Source organism: Lathamus discolor, chromosome 1, assembly GCF_037157495.1.
Source record: "Lathamus discolor isolate bLatDis1 chromosome 1, bLatDis1.hap1, whole genome shotgun sequence".
Taxonomy (NCBI): Eukaryota; Metazoa; Chordata; class Aves; order Psittaciformes; family Psittacidae; genus Lathamus; species Lathamus discolor.
The window spans coordinates 137,868,561-137,894,772 of record NC_088884.1 but is presented as its reverse complement, the minus strand read 5'-3'; the positions used below and the strand labels follow the sequence as shown (position 1 = coordinate 137,894,772).

At 39.9% G+C, this 26,212-nt stretch overlaps 1 protein-coding gene across 5 annotated transcripts in view; it reads right to left on the bottom strand.

Annotated features, from left to right (window-relative positions):
* The window catches only part of TEC (tec protein tyrosine kinase), a 50,115-nt gene that overhangs the window by 3,199 nt on the left and 20,704 nt on the right, over positions 1-26,212 (bottom strand). For all 5 annotated transcript variants that reach the window (XM_065697650.1, XM_065697640.1, XM_065697659.1 and 2 more), the window contains 15 exons: positions 14,228-14,329; positions 13,151-13,232; positions 11,464-11,592; positions 9,923-9,963; positions 9,355-9,533; positions 8,398-8,463; positions 6,596-6,650; positions 6,356-6,435; positions 5,687-5,820; positions 4,350-4,424; positions 3,415-3,586; positions 3,040-3,256; positions 2,461-2,525; positions 1,313-1,431; positions 804-961 (listed from right to left, as the gene is read on the bottom strand). In XM_065697650.1, the coding sequence (XP_065553722.1) occupies positions 804-961; positions 1,313-1,431; positions 2,461-2,525; positions 3,040-3,256; positions 3,415-3,586; positions 4,350-4,424; positions 5,687-5,820; positions 6,356-6,435; positions 6,596-6,650; positions 8,398-8,463; positions 9,355-9,533; positions 9,923-9,963; positions 11,464-11,592; positions 13,151-13,232; positions 14,228-14,329 (1,674 nt within the window). The remainder of the gene's footprint in view (positions 1-803; positions 962-1,312; positions 1,432-2,460; positions 2,526-3,039; positions 3,257-3,414; positions 3,587-4,349; positions 4,425-5,686; positions 5,821-6,355; positions 6,436-6,595; positions 6,651-8,397; positions 8,464-9,354; positions 9,534-9,922; positions 9,964-11,463; positions 11,593-13,150; positions 13,233-14,227; positions 14,330-26,212) is intronic.

The following is a 26,212-nucleotide window of genomic DNA, read 5'->3' as shown; positions in this document are numbered from 1 at the left end:
ACGGGAAAAGAGCAGTTCTTCCCCAGCACCCCTCTGAGAAAGACTAACTAGAAATAAGTCGTGTAGCTCTTTCCATTCTTGGTTTCCTCGACCGCTCTCTCAAAAGCAGAGGCACCTCATTAAATTCACCTATGCTCTTAGACCTGCAAACCCAAATTTATTACTTGATCAACTAAATCAGCATAAAATTTTTGTAGTATTAAAAGCAAAAAGTCTGAGAGGTCTGACCTCTGAAAACTGTACAGCGAGTATCATTCCAAGTTAGGAGGATTAATAGGATTAAAAGTACAGTATATTTTTATCTTTCTTTATAGATTTGGGGATTTGTATTTAGAGTCAACTGCAAGTCAGTCTTTATTTCCTATGTAATTTATGATCAGGTAACGAAGTATTCCTTTGAAAACATTTTCAGTCATTCTGGCATGTTTCTGTAATGATTAATAAACTAAAGCAATATAAAATCAGATTCTCCACCTCTGAACTGTTGACTGAATTTTTTTGCTAGCAGAATTCATATGCAAATATAAACATGACTAGCACAGATTTAGCAATTACTTCATTTTGTTACTAAATGCTTTTGCACACTTAATCTGACAGTCCATTTACTTCATATAGATTTCCTTGGTTGTTTTTGTTATTGCAGCTCTAGTTCAGTTGCAAACCAGGAGATCTCTGTCATAGCAATAAACACGTGAACAGCTGAGAGAGCATGGTTACAGTCAGAATGCTGCAATAAAGATTCGTTTCTCTCGTTAGATTAGCCTTTTTTCAATTCAAAGACAAACAAATAAGAAAGCACATACCTCCTGCCAGCACATCATCATCATTTCATACACCTGCTTACAGGCTAGTTTAGGACGATACAAACGATGTCCTTGGCTAACCATTGTTACTACTTCATAATTAGAGCTTTTTTCAAAGGGCATTTTTCCTTCTGTAAATACTTCCCACATTAAAACACCTAAAAACAGGAAAATAAAAGTATTAAGGCAATAAGTAAATATCTTCTTTAAAATATATGTTTATTTTGAGCTCAGGGCTCAGGATTTCTAATAGGCAAATAGCTTGAGATCATGATTTTATAAACTGTTCACATGTATCACTGCTGAAAAACAGCTTTATTCTAGTAGCATGGGTTTTAGCAAACGACAGTTAGAAAAGGTCCCTGCAGAACTTTATGCAAGCATGAAACCATGGCAAATTGTTTCTCTGAGCTGCTTCTCAGCTGTCTGAATCCTTCCCAATAACTGGAGCTTAGCTGCTACTGATAAAATGTAAAAATAGTGCTTTCTTTCACTGCTGAGTGTCTTACCGAATGACCAGACGTCTGATTTGCTGCTGAATCGGCTGTAATTAAAAACTTCTGGGGGGCACCATTTCACAGGAAATTTGGCCCCCGAGGAACTTGTGTATTGATCATCAAGGACATACCTGGAAAAAAAGAAAATATATCCTTTAGTCGGCCTCCAAGCCTGCAAATTGTGGTTTAGATTTGGATATTAGAAGCTCCTATTGCCACCTACTGGCCATGACTGTTTCCATCCCACAACAAAAATACCTTCCCTGGGGCAGTACTAAGGTTTCAGTCAAGACCCAGTTCATTTTTTCTTACGACCTCAGAGTCTTCTCTTGTGATTATTAGCTATACAACACAGGCCGCCTGCAAGTTAGATGTCTGTATTACAAGAGAAAATAACACAAAAGCGTTAATTTCTTGCTCTGCTTTTCACTGGCCAGTCTGAATTCAGATGTCAGGGGCCATGCAAATTCAGCAGCACAGAAAGGTGTCAAAAGCCCAGAAGAGCATGCCGAGACCATGGTGCCTAACATCTTTGCAATCCCTGCTTCTCACTCCCTGCCTTGTCCACACATCACCTGCCTGATGCAGCACCCTTTGGTGCTACAAAGGACAGGAAATTAACCCCTCACCAGGTCTCAGCATCTCCCAGCACTTCAGCTAGCAAGATGCAACTCCGAACCGTCTACCCCAAGTGGATACCAAGCTTTCCAAACAGCCTATTTCTATCACTTATTTACCAAAATACAGATTAATAACTATTATCACTACAACATGAGCTCTGCTGTCCAAGAAACAAGCTCTAATATGCTTTCATGCATCACTGCAAGATTAACATTTGTAAGATTTCCACAGATGCTAATAGAAAGTTTGTAATAGAAGACCAATCACACCATAGAGCAAGTTCAAAGGCCTCTTCATGGTAAGCACTTATTCTCTAGAGAACAAACTGACAGTCTTGATTTTCAAGAATTAAAATTAGTAAGGAAAGTGACACATAACAGAACAAACGGGTTTTAAAGGCACTGGAAAATGTGACCAAAGGATGTTCCCTAGAGAGGTCAAAAAAGGTAATTTTTCCATGTGATTTTGCTGGGCACATACTGCCTTATGGCTAAGTACATTTCCCAAATCCCCACATGTGTTTGCACATCCAGCCATACCTTGTCATTCCAAAATCCGATACTTTGACCACTCCTGAGTCACTCACCAAGCAGTTCCTGGCAGCCTGCAAGCAGAATGTTTAGAGTTGGATGAAAAACTTGCAGTCTCTTGCAGACAAATTACAACAGCCTAATAAGCGCTTCGTCCTCATTGCTTAGCAAGTTCATTATTTTACCAAGTTCCGTGCTGTATTCTCATTATAATAGGTGATACTGTTTTGAGAACTAAACCATTTTGTAAAATATCACCCAAAAAACTTATCAAGGGATTCATGAGTGGTGAAAATGGCACTAATACATAAGAGAGAGATGCTATTATATCAGTGCAAATAGCCATTATGTCTTTATAAAAATTTCAGAGAGGTTTTGTTCCATTTTCTTGGGAGAGAGAAACCTCTTATCATTGTCCATACACAGCAGTTTTAGAGACTTGATTAGACCCCAAAGAGCCCACTTCAATTACATATAGCTTTCTGCAAGAACAAAAACAGTCATTTACAAATAGGCTGTTTCAAAGAAGGCATGGCTAAGTTCAAAAATCAGAATTTCAAAGGACTGTATTGCTTAATGGGATGTTACCAGGTCTCTGTGGATAAAGCTGTTTCTCTCCAGGTACTCCATTCCCTCGCATACATCTTGGCACATAGTGAGCAGGACATCTTTACTCAAAACTCCTCGTTTTTTCCTCAAGTAATTGAGGAGGCAGCCATGCTCCATGAACTCTGTCACGATGTAAATAGGTCTCTGTTGTGTGCACACGCCATACAGCTGAACTAATTTAGGATGTGTTAGCTTCCTGAAAAGATTGAGATCATGTTGACATTGTTTCCTCCACCCAGTTCTCCTCCCCACAAAACTGCAAGAACACCTCCTGCCCTAAGTGTTTAATTTATAATCACTATAAGGCATCAGAGGCCTAGAACTGGGAATCGAAGTGCCAAGCATACAACTCACATCATTACTTTGGCTTCTTCAATGAAATCCTCTTCATACATCGCACCTTCCCGAATTGCCTTGATGGCCACTTTATACTGCGCCCTCCATTTCCCCAAGCGCACTACACCAAACAGACCACTCCCCAGTTCTCTCATGAACGTCAGTTCCGAGGGGTTAATTTCCCATTTTTCTGTAAAACAAACCAAACGGGAGTCCATGACTCCTGTATTAAGGAACAAACTGAACTGGTGGGTGATCAGAAAGAGGGAAGGGAAACTGGATTACTAGCAACCTAGGGAATTAGGGAGAAAATGTCTTAGAATTAACTTAAAAACTAAACCCTGCTATACCTCAAGAATCAAAAAACCTTTAGGCAGACATGATCTTTAAGCAGCTTCTGAACAACACAGAAAGCAAAACTCAAGCTTTCCTGAGGCCAGTAACTACATACCAGTATTATCAGACTTGACTTCAACAAGCTGCCATCATAGAAAGTTGCGCCAATTCGTAGATGCTGCTCGCATCACCTGATGGGCAATGCTTGAAACAGGTTATTCCAAACTTATATATAGAAAAAAGTAACCCCTCCACAAAGATCAAAGGGCCAAGACTGAGTCAGAAATCTGGAGGCTTATGAAGGAGCCAAAGGCAGAGCTCAAAGTGCCCACAAAAACATGGAAGAAGATACCAAATTCCCCTGAAGCACGAATGACATGTTATGCCTCTCCTCACTTCTGCCCTTGGCACCACATGCATACCACCGGCCATGATGCCTTGGCATGCCAATTCTCGTTTCAAAGGTCTCAAAAGTACAACTTGGACCCATGTAAGTTAGCATAGCAAATCACAGTACAAAAGTAAGTCTTCAAAAGTTTTTAGAAAATATTGTAGCATCTTAACGTACAGAAAATTATTAGAAAATACACAGGTACATGAATATAACATGCCATTACCATAGCTGAATCCTGCCGTTGTTGGTGCTGTCGTCTTCTTTGGGGTCACTGGGTAACGCAGCCTGGTGACAAGACCTAAGATTCAATGATAATTCAAGAATTAACTTCTGAAATGGCACCAGGCAGCAAGTCAGCCTCTTGCTCACTGCAAAGTTCAACACTGAGTAACAATAAACTTATTATATATAGCTTTGGCCATATTTTCTGCTATTATTTTGACTATTCAAAATTGCTATGAGAGGTACATAGGAACACTCACTGTATCTAACTTGTTACATCTTCCTTACTGGTGAGAGGAATACAGATATATGCATACATATTTGTGCTTTACAGTTACATTTAGTTATGCTCAGCGCAATAAAGGCTGAGGACTCCCTGCATAAATCAGATCAGAAAGATTATCTAGAAGTCACAATGTTACTTTTGGTCATTTCTGTTTCACACATATAAATCCCACCAGCTTCACACAGGGATTTTATATATATAAATAAACGCTGCATGCTAGCTGAATATTCTCCTAAGTACTTGTCAGAACCCAATATGACAAAAGGAACAAAGCAGTTAAAAAGAAGTAGTCAAATCAGCTAAAACAAATGAAAAGCAGAGTTACGGTTTTGGAGCATATTTTCTATAAAGGCGTTTGCCAGAATATCAACAGGAAATGCTAGGTCATAAGAATTTGATATAAAGATCTGGAAACTACAGCTCATAAAGGAAGTTTATGTACAGACTGGACTTGAAAAAATATATTACTGTCTGTGCCTTGAACCCAGTTCCTAAATTCTCCCCATCGTACAGTGGGCAGACACACCAGCATCAGCCATCAGCCACAGATCCGAAGCGTCTAACCTTTACAAAGATCCATCTCTCGGGGTTTACTGAACACTACATTACCGTTCTCCTCATCTGCTTGCTCACTGGGAAGGTTAGATCATTTTAAGCAGTGGTGATCAGTAGGTAAAAAGCTAGTGCCTGCAGACTGTTCTGGGGAAGTACCATCCCTCTTCATCTGCTGTAGGTTACTGGCAGCTAATAGAGACACTATGTGGAGCTAAATGAACACTTTTGCCCCTCACTTGATACTGTCCCCAGAGTAACAGAATAATAGCTGTAATATACATTTATTTATATATATGCACATATACACACACAAGAAAAACCTTGAAAAAAAACCTGCCTATATTGAAAAAAGTGTGAAAATGCAGTGTCTCATGACTTTCCTGAGAAAAAAGTACCTATAAAATCCATTTTTAGGGTTTTATTCCATTAAAACCCTAAAACACATCACACTCCTTTTCAAATCAACCCTAAGTAACAGAAAAATCCAAGTCCTCTACCTGCTGCGTTATGTTTATGATAATCAATTATTTCTGGAATGGAGTTAAAGAGATGTTTTTCTGCGAGGTAATATTGCTTTGGTGACGTCACTGTTTCTTTTATGTGGTAGTGTCTTATTCCTGATGAACCTTCTCTGGAAAAATAGTAACAACAATAACAACAATTAGCAATAGCACAACGCTATTTGTTAGAATTTAAGAGAGGTGCACTGGCTAGGAACAGGAAATGACAAGGGCCAGCGTGGGTGCCCAATGCCTCACACTTCAGCTTGAATATCAGAGATCCCAAGCACTGGTGATTTACCTCCATCTCAGTGCTCAAAGTTGAAGATTAACTCATAAGAAGTTCATTTTCAGCCTGGCAAGTTCCCTGATCCAGCTCACCACACACCGATGCAAATACATGGGCTGGCAGAAGGGAAGAAACCGCACAGGGTAGGAGAGCAGGACCTTCTTGGGGTGAAGGTTCCGGTCTACCCTGGCTTAAACCCAACGTGATCTAACCATGGAATCAAGAAGCTCACTGTAGTTACCCGTCACTTCTGTCACAGCAGCCTTTGTTTCTTTATTGAGCTCTCTCCAGGGCTTTACCCCCAGCCCATGGATTTGGATAGAGATGCAAATGGATTCGGACAAGATAAGGTGCACAGAGCAAGCACAGAAACTCACCCTCCAAATTTTGTATAAAGGGAAACTGTATACAGGCCAGGCTGACTTGAGTCTCTCACCACAAAACCACCTTCTTTATCCTAAAATGCAAGCATAGGCAGTTTTGTACAAGTGGTTTTCAGTTGTGTGTCTCTTCTACTCAATCTGTGATTTGTGCATGCCAAAATAAGCCTCTACAATAATAAAAGAAGCCACTTCATGTGAATTTCATGGTTAATACTGCAAGGCTGCTGAGCTCACCTCGTTTCTGAGGAGCTGCTCTGCTTTGCTTCTGTTCAAGTTTCTGCTGTACCACCTGAAACACAACATCAGTAACCAAAACTTCTTAAGGTGATTGATTTACCTAAAATGCTTGAAGCAAAATATTACAAAGCAACAGATTCAACGGTTTTATGATAAGTGAAGGTCTAGAACTGAACTTTGTTCCTTTGTTACTGTGCAAGAGGATCAGTCTCTCTTACATTGTGCAGTTATCCATAAAAATGCCTTGAAACAAACCCAGTGAGAGCCCACAGAAAGCAATAAAGCTCAGGTAATTGGCAAAAACTTCTCAAAGCCATGCAGGCTGATGGCAGTATTTGCTCTGAACAGCAGCCCAAGGGCAGGTAAGCAGCTGCCCGCGCACCAGTTGAGCCACTTGCAGAGCTGCCTGCCAGACTCCTACTTCATTCAATAACTTTATGGTTCTGGTTCTCCAGGGACAACCCACGCACTAAAGAGGAAGTGAAAAGTGAATTAAGTGTCACAGCTAGACATCCCTGAGCTCTGTGCTGCATGGGCAGGTTAAAGCAGCCACAGAAGCACTGACATTTGAGCCAGCTGCAGCAAATAAAATAAGAAGGAAAAAAGACACTGCTTGCAAATGGTGTGATGCAATGGTTTGGGGCTATGCTGTCATGGTGGTAATCAGGCAGGGAAGTGGCACTAATCAAGTGTCTCTAATCAAGTTCTGCTGTTCCAGAGCTAGTGGTTTCTTGCAGCTAGTAGATAACCTGCAGTAATGCTCACTGGACTGTGCAGTGACTCAGAATTTCAGCCTCAAGGTGGTAAGCACAAAGTGGCTGGACCAGATAAGGCAGCTCAGTTCCTTCCTTCCTTCCTTCCCTTTCTGCCAACCCTGCAGCCCAGCCCACAGCAGGGCAGCACTCTTAGCCAGAGCCTTTAAGATGAGAAAGCAACAAAGAACAAGGAATTCCCTCTAGTAAAGCTGAGGGCAAAATCCCACATGAAATTCTACCTTCTATCAAAGCACCACAGTAGGAGCCATACATGGATGAGAGTAGAGTTTTGAAGCTATTAATGTGGGTTTGTAAACTGGTTTTAAGTATTGTTTCCTTACAGCTCCATTTTCCTTTTATCTAAGTCGAGAAATAAGTTTTAAGCTCTGAGGCAGAACAATCTATGCTGTACCAAAATTTGAATATCAAGAACAACTGACTTGGAGACTACATTGTTAAATTTTATCCTGATGCTCTAAAATAAATACCTTTTTTTTTCCAAAAAAAAAAAAAGCTAATTTTTAATAACTGATAAGTTATATGCATACATACACTGAGACTGAAACTGCACTGAGTGATGCCTTTCCTTGAAAACTGGAACTGCCTTCCAAAGTCTCTGGTCTGTTATGTTTATTTTGAATGATTTCCACTGTTTTCTATTCTACTATCTTACTGCCATACACTTTGGCTTAACATGTCACTTTAATATAAAAAACCCAATGTTCAGCACACTTAATGGTTTAATTTCCTTTAAAGTTTCCCTTTGTCTATCAGAGTATTGGGAGAGGTTTTTTCGCTTTAATAACAACAGGCAAAAAAATACATGCCTGATGGCCATCTCACTTACTTGTCTTTACATTCTAAATCACAGCAAAATCAGGGAGAATTAGAACAAGTATATGCCCATTTCAAATCGTTTTCTATCTGAGAAAGTTGCTGTCATATGTAAATAATTGTTTTCAAAACTTCAAAAATACACCATCATTCTTAAAGCACAGGTTCCATTTTATGGCCTTGCAGATTTTAATTCAAGTATTCTCTTACTCATATTGATCAAGATTGTTGGACTTCTTTCCTGTTACATAGTTGCTTGGAATATATCCTTGTTTCCTAAAAATAAAGAAATATTTATATATATAATGATCGAAAACATACAAAATTGCATGACATGCAGAGGTCTCCTGCTGGAATTCATGACTGACCCACCCACTCTACTACTAAATATACAGAAACTAATCCTCTGCATCACCATTTCCACATTAACTTTCGGCGGGCTTAGAGGCAGCAGAAGTGCCCAAGAAAACCAAACAGAAGGGTGAAAAAGAGTAGCCCTCTGCTGCTCTGCCACTTCTGCTCTTAGAGGTCCCAGTCAGTCACTGGGAATAGGTTTGGAGCCTGCCACAGCCTGGTAACCTGAAATTACCCCCAACATTTTGCAACAGGGACCTGAGAAATACTGAAGCTTCCACCTTTAAAAAACCACAGGAAAAAAATCTTAATCTAGGGAATGTAAAGTTGTAGTCATTAAGGCATCTCACTACAACTCCCGCTCAACTCATTTAAAGATTGCCCCTAATGATCCAGCTATTAAATAAAATGATGATTATTCAAGTCTGGAAGATGGAGCCTGCTGAGCTGAGTGTTAACCATACTGCTCCTTAATGAGCCCTTCCCCACGGAAGTGGGAGCAGTGTACTAGTCTAGCAAGGTTTTGCAGGCTGGCTAATGCTTTAATTGGGAAACCATAAAGCCTGACAGGAAATATAATGGGAAAAGCTTTCAGGTCTGCAACAGTCTTTGCACACAGGCCCCCATAATCTACTAAGAACCACACTATTTTAAATTGGTTTCTATGTGGAAATAAGGATACAGATGAGATTTCAGGGCTAGGATCTAAAATGGGGTCTAATACTGTTCTATATTGACTATATGCCAACAAAAACTACAAAGTGGAGACAGCCTTATAAACCCTTAGATGAAAAATAAGGAACTCATGTTTACCCATATTTGTCTCTCGCCTTCCACCAGTGAAGGTCATTCTTCTCAATCACTGTGTACTCTTCACCTTTCTCTAACCTTAAATCGTGGTGTTCTGTAGGCTCAAAGTCATACATTGCTACCACTATCTCCTCCTCTTCATTCCCATTTTCCTCTGGAGGAGCAGGTGGTGGAGGCCGTCGCTGGAAACAACCCAACACTGTTATGATCCCACTAGTCTCCATTATTCCACCCCACCACCCTTACCATCACACCAGTGCAAACCAGCAATCAATCACCTGGGTGCCGCCCATGGGACTGGCTCATACTGCAGCCCCACAGCTGCCAGTAAAGGGCAACACCAGCTGACATTTGCTTTCTGACCACTTCTCCCATCAGCAGTACAGATACAGCTAATAGGTACACAGCTAAATTTCAATGGGATCTTTTCCCCCGTGAGATGGAACACGATGCCCATTGACATATGCAGAAATAGACCTCTGCTCCAGAATACTGAGAGAATCTCAGGGAATTTAAACTCCATCTCAAAAAGCAGCAATTACATATTCAACATTTTAAAGATTCTACTTACCACACTTTTTTCTGGCTTTGGAGAGGGCAATCTCATTACACCTAGAAACAAAGCACAGGAAAGGATTTGTGCCTATCTGTTCAGCTATAAAATTAAAAATTAATAAAAGGTGTATATTTCAGATAAGATTTTAACAACTTAGCTAACCTTCAGGACCATAGAATCATAGAATGGTTAGAGTTGGAAAGGACCTTAACTAGCCTTCCCAATAACTTCGCAAGTCAGAAAGCAAAGAAACCTCCAATTAAGCATTGGGAAAACATTGATTAAACATTCTTGAGAAAACATCTTAAATCAGCCAGCAGGCTGCATTCACCATGGGTTTTGCAAAGTCTGTGACACACAAGACTGTTCCACAAAGATCCCTGAACCAACCCTCAGATGCAGAAATACATGAGAAATAAAAAAGGGAGAGAGACAAAAAACAGGTATATAAAACTGAAGCAGCGCTCTTGTCACCATGACAATCTAAAGCTCTGTTTCCATTAACATCTGCTCTTCTAAAAAACTAATACTCTCCTGATCCTTGCTTTGCTAAATAAGCCATAAAAGTTGTACGTATATTTTTTATTGCCTCTCTCAGACCCAGAAGTATTTTTTAGTCCTGCACTGCTTTCTTACCCCACACGTAAAAGGTCAAGCTATATGTCATGTTTTATGTCTGCTGAATAAGGCCATCAATGAGCCACTGTTTATTCTTCAAGTCCTTTAATACAACTAAATCCACAGGTCCCCACCGTTGCCGTTTAAGCTGCGTGGACAGGAAATCATCTGGGCATTGCCATTTTCACTGGGAGGTAAGCAATGGCTCTATTTCTTTTCCTATTACGGAATTTTCCTTAAATTAGGACTGAATAATTACTTTATCCTTATGTAGGACAATACTGCAAGTGAGGGTTACGCTGCATGCTCCAGCATCCGCTGCTGAACAGGCAGAGCTTGTGATGTGAATGCTGAAAGATACATGAACCATGACTTCCATAAGAACATCAAGTTTCAGCATATGGACATTTACAAACCTCTAAGAAAATTCACTCCTGTGTCTGTAAATACATTAAGCATTCTTGTACCATTTTCACACTAATGTAAGAACACTGAATAGTAACACCCTGTAGTAACACAATTGTTACTCTTTTTCATGAGTATACATAAATTATTTATTACAGCTGAGGAGCTGGCAAGGATTTCTAGCTGACTCTTTTTCACCATTAGGTTTTATCCTCAGTCCATGGCAAACACTTGGCCAAATAAGTGGCACATTAGAAAAACAAACCAAGTGAAATTCAGCAACCTCAATTAATCCTTTCAGCTTTCCATGAACATTTTTGCAAGGATAATTAACTGAATTTTGTAGTTTTGTTTTTACAAAACGCTTGGGAATGAAACAAGCATTTTGATTTACTTTAGGCACAGTATTAGTGATTCACTCTGCTCTGCAAATTTGCCTAATATCTAGGGCATTCAGGTGTGGTGATGGGATCACATAAAAAAAAGCAGAAAAATATGCCAAAACAACTTCCTATGAAAACATATGTACTTACTGCTTTCAAAAAGATTGTATTTTTCACAGCCAGGTGCTAATTTTTCTGTCTGCCTGCAGCACTGATAAATCCCCTCTGTCCAGAACTTGGGATGATATTTTATCATTATATTGCTGTTGTTCTTTATTTCTGCAAGAATAACAAGAGCATATATTGAAAGATTAAAAAAGCCACAAATCAATTCGCAAGAGAACCATTTTTAATAAATATTACAATATCTTTGGCATGAGGCATAATCTTCACTTGCTCTTACTTTAGCATTGCTTCTTTCCAGGACCTTCTTGCAAGTTTACGCAGAGGTGATACAATGACAGCAGATGACACTTTTAGGATAACACATGATTTAATGGCAGAAGAGCATGCTATACTCCCTGCTTAAACCAGCCAACCCAGCAGGGGTTTGATACAGCCGTGAAAGGAGAACCGAGCAGTCACCTGCACTGTGCAAACCAGTCAGGCAGCTGTGAAGGTCCTAAGGGCTCTGCCTGCTCCTTTTCTTTTTATTGATGCTTCAAATGACTTGCTTTCCTTTACAGACAGTGTTCTGAGGGGAAAGATAGCTGACATTTATTGCTGTTCCACGACACAATGCCCAGGCTTGGTCCAAAAGGCTCATTTCCCCTACCCTTCATGAGTTTCAGAGGTTATTCCTTGCCCTGTGGTCCCTAGTCCAGAAATTATTTCTTATTACTTTACAGAGCATCTTCAATTAATGTGAGCATTCGATGGTTGCAGAAAGCCTTAAGAGGCTTTTGAAAAAAAAAGATAAAGATCTTTACTCACTATGATAGCACTAATCAAACTGCATCTCCGTGGAGATGCCTCCTGACATTTTACACCAGTTTAAGACCCTCAATGTTGTCTATCTCTATTTAAATAAAACTTCTGAGTGATGCCATTAACTAGCTTGTATAGGCTTTTTGATGACTTACACACTGTGCAAAGGCAGAATGTCAAATTCTGGACTTCAAAAACTAATAAAATCAGTGTGTGATACTCCAGGTACCTGTTATTATACACTGAGTATGCAGACGATTAGCTGGACCAATAAATAAATAAAAGCCAGTGGATATATGCAACAGAAACCCTACCATTTTATTTTTCCAGCTTGTTGTGTGTTGACACTGGCCAGCACCTAAGCACCCACATAGCCTCTCACCCACCTCCCCCATCCCACAGGACAGGGGAAACAATATTAAGACAAAAAGGAAAAAACCTGTGGCTTGAGATAGACAGTTTAATAACCAAAAGAAAGGGGAAAAAACAACCCCAAAGTGGTATAAAGGCAATCACTCACCATCTCCCACAAGCAAACCAACACCCGATCAGTCCCTGAATAATCATAGCCCACATAGATGCCAAAACTCCCAACCCCCAACTTCCTCTACCCCAGTTCTTATTGGCGAGCACAAAGTTACATGATCTGGAACATCCCTTTGGTCAGCCCAGGTCCTCTGTCCTGGCTGTGTCCCCTCCCAGCCTACTCATTGCTTGGGCAGAGGAGCAAAAGAGCAAAGCCTCCACACTGTGCAAGCACTCCTTAGCAGCAGCTAAAACACTGGTGTGTTTTCAGCGCTGTTCTGGCTACAAATCCAAAACACAGCACCAAGTTAACTCCAACCCAGCCAGACTGCTCAAGTAAGGTACCTATATACGTCAGATGTTACGTGTGAGCAATTTTCATTACCTTCTTTCAGATTCCTCACCCACTGATCCCGGCTTTGTGCACTTGGTGCAAAAATATAAAGTGTGTTAGCATCATATACAACCTGTAGGAGGGGAAAGCAATAATCAAAATACATTCACCTGGTAGTATTTATTTATTTATTCTGCAGGAAACAGAACAAGACAAATGACTGATACATTTGGCAAAATTAGTGTCCTTGCACACTAAATGAAGAAACTGGAAAAAGGTTATTAGGGGTTATTATTCTTATAAGATGCTTTCAGTAGAATAAGGAAGTATTTTCTAATGGTATATTATTTTTGAGAAAATTCCTTAAAATGTTTGCTTCACACTTCCCTTTGTTCATTCTTCACCATGTGTTTTCTAGAAACAGCTCAATTTTATTGCTACAGCTATTTCATAATCAGACATCCTTTGTCTGGCCATTTTGTAACTCCTAGTTATTCTGTACTGCTCTAGAGTGATTTTTGCCTTCTGCTTCTTCGTTGCTTGTGTTGGTGGGAAGCAAGTATTGCCCTGGTAGAAAGGAGCCAGAGTCCCCTCTCTGGCAGCAGAATTCACCCTCACTCTGACTGTTCCCTCTACTGTAAGCAGGCACAGCATCAGATTCCCAACAGAATTTTTCTCCCCTTTTAAGCACTTTGTTTTCTGTATTTATATCTATTTAGTTCACAATGGAAGAAAACGTCATAAGTTTTATCTTGATTTTCTTATTCGTATAGAATTTAATGGTAATTTAATGTGGAAGAATGGTGACAGGGAAAATGGGATGCCAGCTAACCCATTTTGGAGCAAGACCAGAAAAAGGCACTTTCCAGTCAAAACCCAAGCAGAGAGGGTGTGAAAAAGAAAAAGACCAAGTGTAGGAGGCACACCTCCCAGGGAGAGGTACTGCAGAGGGAGCAGAGCTTGCTGGGGATGAGTTTTAATCACCGAGCCTGAACCACCACACCAGGGAGCCAGAGAATAAGCTCAGTATTTCAAGGTGGCAATAATTCCAAGCAGGTTACATTCAAATGGCTTGGTGCTGTTGACAAGACCACTGTAATTTATATATTTTATATTAAAGGAACATACCTGAAATGGATATTTATTTTGACAGGGAATAATACCATCACTTTTTACAACTTCTACACATTTAATCCTTGAAACATCCACAGACCCTTTCCTGTACTTTTTCTGTGAAAGGAAAGCAAAATATTATGTAAAATATAATGCATTTATCTAATATTCTTTATCTTTTTTTCCAGCAGATACTTCTTGCTTTCTTTCCCATTCATAACACTGATGCTACTTTAACTGCAGAAAGCAATTGAAAAATGCATGGGAAGAGAAAAGGGAAGAGAGACTAAAGATCTACACTGGTGAAAGTGCACAGAGGACAGTAAAATTGCTTAGTAAGAAATACCAGTTCTTTCTATAGAAAGTTTCCAACCAGTTGTAATCACAGGTTTTATCTTCTCTTCTTTACAAAAAGTAACTTGAGTACAGCTGAAGGAAGGCTTCCCTTTTGCTCATTTTAAATTATAATTAAAGCTAGCAAAGAAAATAGGTGCTACTGCATCATCTCACATGCTCCCTTCACTCTGTTGCTGAAGTGCTTCCACCATTTTGTAGCTACTGCCATGTTTTGCCAATTTTCCAGAGAAACTGGGATGCTGCACAGGCAACACAAGTTCCTGAAGAGGCAGGAAGCAGAAGGTGAGGTGAAACCCATCCCTGGGGCCAAGCTGGCATCTGCATTGAGGGAGCTTCTTTGACCAAGGCTAACAGAAACCCCCACAAAGCAAGGTCAAGAGCACAGAGAAGATTTGGCTTGCCTAAATTAATAACTATGCAGATTTTAAAAGAGGCAAGGAGTCCCCATGGTGATCAGCAGGTGCTGCCCAAACAAACACTGCATGGAAACACTGTGTAGATCAACACTCTAGAGGAGAAGCTTCTTGCAAGAACAGCCAGTAACTGGAGGCAGAGCATACTGGGCCTTATTCTAGATGTAAAAGCAACAGGTAATGATAGTGAAGCCTGCACACAGGAAGACCTTTTTAAGGGATTTTCTGTTCAGAAGGAATTGATCAAAATCATTTTCCTTTACCTGAAGCCAAACTAAAAACAGGCTAAAAACAAAAGCCCAGCACAGAAATTTATAACATTCTGTACTACATGGCAAAGGGAAACACCTGAAAGATACAATTCTCAAAGCAAAATTATTATGGATCTACAGAGACTGTCTAGGGCCACCCTCTCACTTTGGGAGAGTCAACTCCCTAATAGGAGAGGGAGCTCCTACTGGAACAAAACAAAATACGCAGCAGCTCATGGCTAGACTTGAACTGACCCACATCCAAAATTCAAACTTGCCAAGCACATAGAACACATCTAGTCCAGACTACAGTTTATGAAAGATGGACACTTTTCACAGTGTGGAAATATGTAGCAATCAGTGAATAATTCAAGATAGACCAATCCTTACTTGGCTCTTCTCTCTGAGGATGGAAATTTCAGCCCAAATAGCAGAAGTCTGGCACAATCACAAGCAACTGAAAGCACAGTCTTACAAACAGAAGCAAAGAACAAATATAGCTGTCACGGTTCCATCACCCCAGAAACACAATAGTTACTATACTATTCATGGAAAACATGGAAGTTTCATCAGCATTTCAAGTACCTTTAGCACTCTGTCTCTTATGTATATTGTTATGAAAACAGGCAGAGAAAACACAGAATTCATGCATGTTGTGGTCAGCATCCGGAAGAGTGTGAGGAACCAAGTTCAGATAAAGCTATAACTGTTATTTAACAACAGAAAAAGGCAATCCCCACAAAAAAAAAGAAGCACAAAAAAGGGTCTTTTTTTTTAAAGGGGAGGAAGGGAGAGTGGCGAGAAAAAAGTTAGGCATTTTAATGGACTGTGCTACAAAGCTGTACCATGTTATGCTGAAAAATAATCTGTACCAAGTAGGCAGCCTTGGGTTTTTTGATTAAAAAAAAATATTAAGTCTTCAGTTTATGTTATGGCATCCACTTACTTGAACACTGATTGCCTAAAGTAAAACATACCTTCAAGCAAATGCCTAAAATTGAGTGACTGAAGCCTGCAACACTTGGTGCAGTAGCAGGGTTTGCTTCTCTCTCCCCTTGCCACTGCACGGCAGGCCTGGCAGCTTCAGGACTGCCCGATGAGCCAAGGCGGAAGAGGAGGATACAAACAAGATGGGCTTTTATGAAGCACAGAATTCAACCCTCTACATAACTGTGTTGAGGAAACCTCTCCAGATCTTTTTTTAACCCACACAACATACACAGAAGAAGAAACACTTGCCACTGCTGTAACTTATCTACCCAGATTTCTGGGTCCAGTGGGGTCCTCGTATATTACTTGGATCCCATCTGCTGTTTAACTGAGGCTGTAGAACAGACAGATTAGATGCACTGGGATTTTTATCCAGACAGAAATTCCTTAAAGGAACACACTTTATTACTTTCTCTGAGAGAATCTCTTCTCCAAAACTCATTTTCAAGGAGTTTCAAGCTAATTCTGACATCCAGTGAGGGCTCACTGAGAAGGAGGATATATCTGCCAAGAGGACAAAGGACAGGAGTCCAGCAGGATAAACAACTAACGTCTTTTTTTTAGGGGGGAAAGAAAAAGCAAACTTCTGATAAACAGCATATCATCCTAGCAATCACATTTCCTAAGTCATCCCTTTGTACGCTTTCATGGTTAAAAGTGGCTTAGTTTGCTTCACCATGAAATGCTAAATTAAGCCAACTCAAATTTGACTCTCTTTACAACTCAATCCAGCAAATTCACACTGATGTCAGAGAGGATTTTTCTATTTTTACACATTTTACAGATTAAGAAGTTAAATACAGATGCCCTGCTCCGGACATATTTCAGATTTAATCAGAAGCAACAGTTATTAATGGCCACCAGCCTTCAAACTGTCATGTGTGCAGCTGGGTTTTAGCTCAGCATTTCTCACTACTAAACCATGCGGTGCAGGAGAAGGAGTGATTCAAGAAAAATATTAAAAGGACCACTGCAATTCCTCTCTCCTCCCTACTTAGATTATTTTCCTTTATTATAGGACCTCTTGCACACCATCACTGCGTTGCATTTATTCTACAAGCCAAATGGCTTGCTCTAGACCCAGGCATACAACATATGAAATGCAGAATCAAGGAAGAGCTCAAGCCCTGAAGTAGTTGGGGAAAAGAGGTGTAGGCATGAGCCAGCCATAGGAAATCCACCCATAACCACTCTTTCCAACAAACGACCTTTGCTACAAAGAGACAAAATTAGTACAATGACTAATTAAGCAATGTCAAACCATAGGATGCAGAGGAACATTTTTCACGGTTGTTTTTGGAGATGGAAGGTCCCTAATGTAATAGAAAAAGGTTAGATTTACTGCAGAACTGGTAGTATTTCGTCAGCACATTCACTGATGCTTTCTGAACTGGGCACAAGTATTCACAGATGATTTGGAAAAAATTATAGGCCAGCGAACCCAGGGCACCTATTAAACCTGGTCCACCCTTTTCTGTAGATATAATGCCTGTAGAGGGAGGCCTGGAGAAGGAAACATGGTTCAAACAACAGTAGAAACATCAAAATACTATATGCCAATAAGGACAACGAATACACAAAAACATGTGCTTCAAAGTCATGCTAAAGGTTGGGTTTTGTTGTTGTTTTTCTTTTTTTAATGCATCTGCTTGCTGAAAATAACAAATAGTAAAGTCATGCTGAAAATGACTATGCAGAAACTACTATACAAAGCTTCTCACAATGCAAAATGCCACCTGTATTTCATACTTCCCTATGCTTCAAAAACTTGATTTACTGTTTTATGAAACCTTGCTCCTTGCTCACAAGGAGGATGGCCAGTCCAGGCAGTAAGTTGTTTCCATCCAATGCAAAAATAATAAGCTATTCCTCTTATTTAACATATAAGGCAGCAATATGAAGAAGTTACAGTACTAGACCTACATTGTCAGATGCGGAACAAACATACATTTACTAAATTTCTTTAAAAAAAAAATAATCTTAGAATACAGGAAGACAAGAAATACCCGAGTGTTAGATAACTATACAATCAAACAACTCATCCTCTCACTACTTGGAATTACTCCTCTACTGAATATAGTTGCTTTACAGCTTAAGAAACCCATATTCCAACTATCAGACAAGATGTTTCTTCAGTGTTTTTCCTCTTTGCTGAAATACTAAAAATAAGAAAACACTGTTCTGCTTACCCTCAGAAAAGTGCGGGTTGGGGGATTAAACAATACTCTCTTTTTCCATTCAGAAAAATTGCCTCAATAAGAGCATGCAGAAGACAGCCTAGCCATCAAGAAACAGCTAGAGCTTGTCTTTCCATGCTGTCTCTCTACTGTTCATGCTGTTTCTTTCTCCTATGCTTATCCCCACATAGGAAATCCTGAAGTCATCAGCACGTGACCAATGGAACTTGCATTCTCGAAAGTATAAAGGTCTCAGCATTACTGATGTCTCCTTTTATGGAGCTGCTCTGCAACTTAAAGCCTCAGAAAAGCCAATGTAATCCAATCTCCCCCATGCAGAACTCTGGTAGAATATGCTCCAGAGCCAAATGTAAAGGTGTTTTTACTTTTGGTTTTGTTTTGGTTTCTAAATAGCATTGCCATTTAGCAATAAGAAGCACTGATACTGCTGCAGCTCCCTCTTGAAGCATTTTCAGCCAAGCAATTATTGATCATGCAAATATAATTACTGTATCTAGGCATTAGATGACCACATTTTCCATACCCTTATTTTCCAGTATCAGAAAATGCCCTGCCTCCTTTCAATTATGTTTTTCAATTATTATTCTAAGGAAAGCAAGTATCAAGCATTTCTTTCATCTTTCCAAAATGGCTAGAACCAAGATAAAAAGCAAGGGATGATAACTATTTGGATCTAGTCTGATCTGATCCAAGATCTGGCTCTTGGGAAGGATTTCAAGGGGGAAAATAAAGACTTTCTCCTTCTCCTTTGTTTGTATTCAACTCCATCCTGCAAAACAGGAAACCAAGGATCTTTTAGCACGGTCTGGCTGCTCCACAGATGTCAACCACCAGCACTGGAAAGACCAAAGAGCGTAAAAAGAAACTTTACATAGTACCACTCATGCAAATTCCTAACCATGACTACATTACATTATCCATAATTTACTTTTTGTCTGCAGTTGAGAGGCAGTCAGTCATAGGTACACACTTACAGTTATGATACATTGATGCAAACACATATGGCAGCAAAAGACATGGAGCTGTTGGAGCAAGTCCAGAGGAAGGCCACAAGGATGATCAGGGGACTGGAGCACCTCCCGTATGAAGATAGGCTGAGGAAGTTGGGGCTGTTCAGCCTGGAGAAGAGAAGGCTGCGTGGAGACCTAATAGCAGCCTTCCAGTACCTGAAGGGGGCCTACAAGGATGCTGGAGAGGGACTCGTCATTAGGGACTGTAGTGACAGGACAGGGGGTAATGGGTTAAAACTTAAACAGGGGAAGTTCAGATTAGATATAAGGAGGAAATTCTTTCCTGTTAGGGCGGTGAGGCACTGGAATGGGTTGCCCAAGGAAGTTGTGAATGCTCCATCCCTGGTGATGTTCAAGGCCAGGTTGGACAGAGCCTTGGGAGACACAATTTAGTGTGAGGTGTCCCTGCCCACGGCAGGCGGGTTAGAACTTGGTGATCTTAAGGCCCTTTCCAACCCTAACTATTCTTACTGCAACATAACCAACTTCATTTATAATTGAAGTTTCTTTACGACTGCTCTTTTCAAGTGAGCATCTATTAAGCTGCCTCCATTCACATGCACAGCTTTAAGTTATTTCCGTAATTTGAACAGCTCTCACTTGCACCTGCTCAAAATTTCCCCAGCTGTGCTTACTGCCAGCTACAAGAAAGTGTTTTAAAAAATAATTTTCCTGAAGCTGGGAGGAGGAGCAGAACAGGAACAAACCAACCAGAAAGAACAGAGCTTCATGGTCCCCAGGCACATCTACTGCTTTTTAGTAGATTTTCTAACCAGACCCTCTCCATGAGAGTTTTCCTCATTGAAACTCCCAGCTGCTTTACTCCTGACTAATTTTTGCTTCTCTCAGAATTTTTCTGGGGCTTTGCTGCAGAACAGGATCTTTCAACCACTTCAATAGCTCAAAATGCTGACGAGCTCTAAGTGCAGTTGTATTTTGGACAAGTAATTCCTACTGTTTGAACTACCTAAACCAAAACTGATTCCTTACGGCATCAGCTCCCAGCAGTGGCTACGTACAGACCTAGATCAATTCTCCTCTTCCTAGACTACTATACAGAAGAGGTGTAGGCAACTAATCCACTGTAAAACTTTTCCTGGTTATTGTAATGTCTCATCAATGCTTCGCACCATGCCTCTACTCACTTGTTGGCACATCTGCTTTTCATAAGCAGCTCCTCAGAAAGGCTGGGATTTTGCTGCACGCATTCTCTGCCGCTGTGGGGGGCTAGCAGCTATCACAAAAGAATTAAATCAATATAAATGTAACACAGCTGATATAATTTTTACATCTTGTATTTACTCCAAGCAAGACTCAGCTTCCTACAGTGCTCTTTCTCATCAGAGATGGTGTCCTGGGTTCAGCAGGGTTCTCTCACAGTTCCATTACTCTAGCTGAGCAGAGAGATCTGTATACAGGAATAACAACACTGGTGTTTGTATCAACAAAGACGTTGAAGTTCGCTTAACAAACTCTAACCCTAAGAGTATCTATTTGTTGGTCATCTACAGATTACCAAGTCACTTGCTAATTCTTTCTTGCATTCTATGTAATCAAATGCAAAGAAGATAAAATTAACTATTAATGGAGCTAATCTATAGAAGCAATGGTAGTGGCCATTACAGAAGTAATATACAATTCAAAAAGGTCAGTACTCATATTCTCAGTTAGCATTTAAATATAGTTCTTGGAGCTTGAAAACCCCTCCATTCCATCATGTATTTTTACTCTTTAATTTCTTAGAAGAGGTACAAACAGTATTTTCTATCCAGATTAATGTGACAGGCATCAGGCTAGGTGGGGTAACTTGTAAATATATCATTGTACTTCTTCAGTGATACAACTTATACCAAAAATCACTGTTTCAAGTTAATCACTACATCTTTAATTTCATACATATAAAAATAAACACAAAAGCATCTGTGTTTTAAACAACCCATCTAACCTGACGGCACTTCAAAAAGTTTATTCATTCTTTTTATGACAGAGCTGGGGGAGAGGGAAAGCGTGTTTAATTCCATTAAAAATTCTTAAACAGTAAGAGCTGGGGGAAAAAAAAAAATCAGAAAAATAATAATAAAAGAAAAAGTATATATCTATCTAAAGCCACCACCTCTCTTACAGACACAGTTGTGATGGTACGTCCCCAGTCACTACAGCCAGGGACTTCTGCCTGATTCATGTGCAATTATATAGAATCATTGAATCATAAAATAGTTAGGGCTGGAAAGGACCTTAAGATCATTTAAGTTCCAACCCCCTGCCATGGGCAGTCACACCTCACACTAAACCATGTCACCCAAAGCTTCGTCCAACCTGGCCTTGAACACTGCCAGGGATGGAGCATTCACAACTTCCCTGGGCAACCCATTCCAGTGCCTCACCACCCTTACAGTAAAGAACTTCTTCCTTATAGCCAATCTAAACTTCCCCTGTTTAAGTTTTAACCCATTACCCCTTGTCCTGTCACTACAGTCCCTGATGAAGAGTCCCTCCCCAGTATCCCTGTAGGCCTCCTTCAGGTACTGGAAGGCTGCTATGAGGTCCCCACGCAGCCTTCTCTTCTCCAGGCTGAACAGCCCCAACTTCCTCAGCCTTCATACGGGAGGTGCTCCAGTCCCCTGATCATCCTCATGGCCCTCCTCTGGACTTGTTCCAACAGTTCCATATATTCACTTTGATTTCCTAGAGGAGAAACAGCAGCTAACTCACTGTCCTCTTCCAGGTCTAGCCAGAATAAAGTTATTGTGCAAATGTGCAAGCATTATATTAAAGCCCCAGCATTGTTCCCTATGACCTGGAACAAAAAAGGCTCTGCTGATCTACTCATTTCAGAAGCTATTTATCTTACATTAAAAAACAAGACTAATCAGTGATCAGAAGCATTATAATACTGAATTGTGCTTTCATTTATATAAAGAACTGAATCACCTATGCAACGACTAAGGAAGAAACTAAGTTAAAAATAATAAAGAATAAGTCATATGAATGAACAACAGTAGAATCGATACACATTAATCTTCTGTTAAAAAAGAAAAGTAACTACCATAGCTTTTTGGAACTCTATAATGTTGCTATGCTCCAAAGGAAGCATTTGCACAAGATTAGTGTTGCAATAAAGCTACACAATTTTACCCTGAAACTTGCCACTTTAGAGTGGGCCCCAGAGCTTTTAAAGTTATTTTTGCTTCCTTAAAATATGACCACGGTAATTTCAGTAGCTTCTGTCTCCCCTCTATTCAAATTATAAGAATCAAATACAACTCTTGCAGAAGAACTTTTTTTCTTAGGAAGAGACTTTCAAAATTTGCAAGAAAACTCAAGGTTTTATTCTGTTTTTCTCAGCTATATCCTGGTTGAGTTTTGTTAATTCTAACAGTTCTCCTGTTTATGCAAGGCAGTTTTTACACAACTCTGATCTTGATGGCAAATACCACTACTGCCAGTGAAGACAAGAGCACTCTGCACCTCCCAAGATCAGCTCATGGGAAAGTGCCTTCTATTTGACTCCACAAAAGCATATTTCTAAATAAAACTCTAAATGTTTTCCCTCTGCAGCTATTTTTTGTCTTCTTTGTAGAAGCAAATGGCATATTAATAAATAGGCAAGTGCTGTGCCTACCCCCAATATCCTTTGTGAGGCCCCTCCAGAGCTAACGGGTATCACAGCACAGACTCTCCCCTGATTTTGTCCTTCCTCTAACACCACAGACCCCCACATTCACCCAAGCACACGCAGAGCTAACTATAAGGATCAGGATTTAGCCTACACGTTTTGAAAACACAACATCCAATATAAACTATTTATTGCTGTAAACGATGATCAATACAGTGAACATGAGCAAACAATAAAGATAGTAAAGCTTAAAAGAATTTAACATTCATAAGCTGACAATCAGCTTCATACTCTAGGTCACTTCAAGTTGCTGTGGGCTGGAAAGCTTAATTGTGAGCATGCTGTGCTGCATGTGGGAGGACAGTAACCAAACCACAGACATCAGCACACTTTCAAACTGAAGACTGTCACTGTTAAGAAAATTGAGACAAAGAGAGAGAAATACCACAGTGAAAGGGAACATTCCACAGCTCCAATAGATATGAGGATGCTAACAGTCCGCACATTGATAACAAGTCATACAATTATGACCAAATCTGTACCAGCTTTGCGGGAGCTGTGTGCTCAGGAGAAACACCTATGTGGAAACTTTCAAACCACCAAACTAACAGGACATCTCACTTGCACAAACTAGCTCCTTTCAACTACTCCAGTGACGAGAAGCAATTTAACACCTACATTTATTATCTTGCCTTCATCTCAAAGAATTTCCCTTGCCTAAAATGCCATCCAGAGAAAGAAAACTCTAGTCTGGTGACATCTTTAGTTCAGGTAAATGCTCTGTCAGCATGAGCTGACTGAAACCTGTGTGAAGGACCTTACCTGCTATCACAGTTATTCTCTAACACAGCAGTAGGCCTGCTCCAGTCAGTGCCAGACTGCCCTAATAGCTCTTCCCAGTTCCGAGACATCTGACTATGCATTGATAAAGAATTCATGAGTGTAAAAGTTAGAGGCACACAAGGAGAAAGGAGATAAACCAAGAGTACTTGGTGGACCACTCTGGTGGTTGCAGTAGCTTGAACGCTATTTCTGTGTGGCTTGTCCTGTTGGCTAACTCAAGAGGAATAAGAGATACTGAATAAAAGTGCTAAGACACTCTGCCAAAGGAGTGTGTGGGACACCAGGCGTACTGTTAGAGCTGTAAGGTGAGTATTCCTTTCCATTACAACTGTTCACCTGACATTTCCAATTTCAGTGATAAGGTGAACTCCCAGATAAACACTAAGGTTTGATTTTCCAAACCAGTCAGCTAAAAGCCTGAATGCACCACATGTTTGGAAACAAACTCCAGAGCGTTTCAAGTTGAATATGCAAGATACAAGGCCATTTTTGACAGAAAATGGCCAAATGTAACTTCACATATGCATGGCCCTAGCTATTGCCACAAATGCCTCCTTGGATTTCAAACTGCGCTCCTTTCAGGATAAAATCAGTAGTTTGGAAAAAGTCATACTAAAATTTTAGCTAAATTTTTGCTGGCAAAAAATACAAGAAAACATTCCAAATGAGTTTGATATTTTTAGTATTGTTACTGCATTAAATATTTGCTTTTCAGACAAGCACATTTACTTCAAAATTGCTTAACTTTGCTTATTAATTTCCTACAGATTAGTATTTTCTGATTTCCTAGAATAAATCAGTTCAGAAAAACGAACAGACGCGTACCTGAATATGCTGAGCTTTCAAACACACAAAATTGGAAAGAGGCTTCCTAATAAAATATTTCACGTTAGAGTTTCCTCACTAGATCTCTACATGCCTTTGCTATACAACCAGAGTACCTGGAGAAGTTACACTGCGATCAATGACTCCAGCTGACACCAGTAAGCATAGCGCAGGAATCCTCAAGAGAAAGGGCCAGTTTCGGCAAACTGGCCTACCACTTCCCACTTCCAAGCCGCCATAGTTACTACTGTCCGTGTAAATCTGCGTAAAGCTAGCTCAGTAAGCCTACAATACATATTTGAGAAACCTGTACAATAGCTCGAGTCTGATTGTAGCATATTCAGTTTTATAGTACATCTCCATGTTCAGAACAGGAAGATATATTACTTCTTCCCTATTTTTATACATTCATGATCAGTACTTTCTGCTTGGACAGTGATTCAGTTATGTCTTACTACAATGATTTTTTGTCTTCATTACAAACAATACATTACATTAAGATCTTGTTAGCCACTACTGCAACATCAAGGAAAAAACACAGAACATATTCTTCCCAACAATTAAGCTGATAAACTGTTAAAGGCTTCATGAAGCATACAACATTAACTCAGCCTTTTCTATTGTTCTAGTTATTGTTAGCCCAATATTGCACAATAGTGCAATAATGGCATTTCCCTAACATTTACACTCACTAATTCACAGAATTTATGCCTCAAAAAGCCATATCCAGAAGCCATCTCACTTTAAACAGGATATTCGTCTTTTCTGACAACACTAAAAATTCATCTCCAGGATGCTTAAGCCAAGTCAGTTCCTGATGTACCTTTATTGGCAAACTTTTGACTGCCCATCTTTTTAACCAACATTCATACACCTTCTGGATTATTTTACCAAACAGCATAATGCCCAGAAGAAGATAAGCCATAAAATCCAAGGTTCTATTGGCTTCCTACAAAAAATAAGTTTCCCATGACATTACTTATAATTGTAGAACTTTGCACAGGTGACCTAAACCAGGACTTTCCTTCCTGAGGTTTCTATGCTTTGAAATCAGTCTTAAAATTGAGCCTCTTCACTGATTCAGTAATTCACACACCTCCTCCATGACCTACAGTTCAGCAATATTCCTAAGCACAGAAGCTACACTTCTCATGACATCAGTGCAGCTCCAGTTTCAGTGTAGGCACTTTGTACCATGACTGGGTGCCTGAGCTGCTTGGAAGCACATATAAAAGGATTTAAATAGGTTATAAGCAGGTTTAAACAAGATTTTACTCTGTTGCTGGCAGTCATGTTTATTAGAGAATTGTGTAATGCTCCAGGTAGGTATATGGCACTTTGTCAAGACAGGACATAAGAAAAAAAATAATAGAGAAAAACACTTTTATAATGTGCAGTTTCTGGTCAAAGAGCAAGCGATCCCTCACCACCAGCTACATAGTGCAGGGCCAATTACATCTCTCAGCAGAATTTACAAGAACAACGTTTTCTATGGTT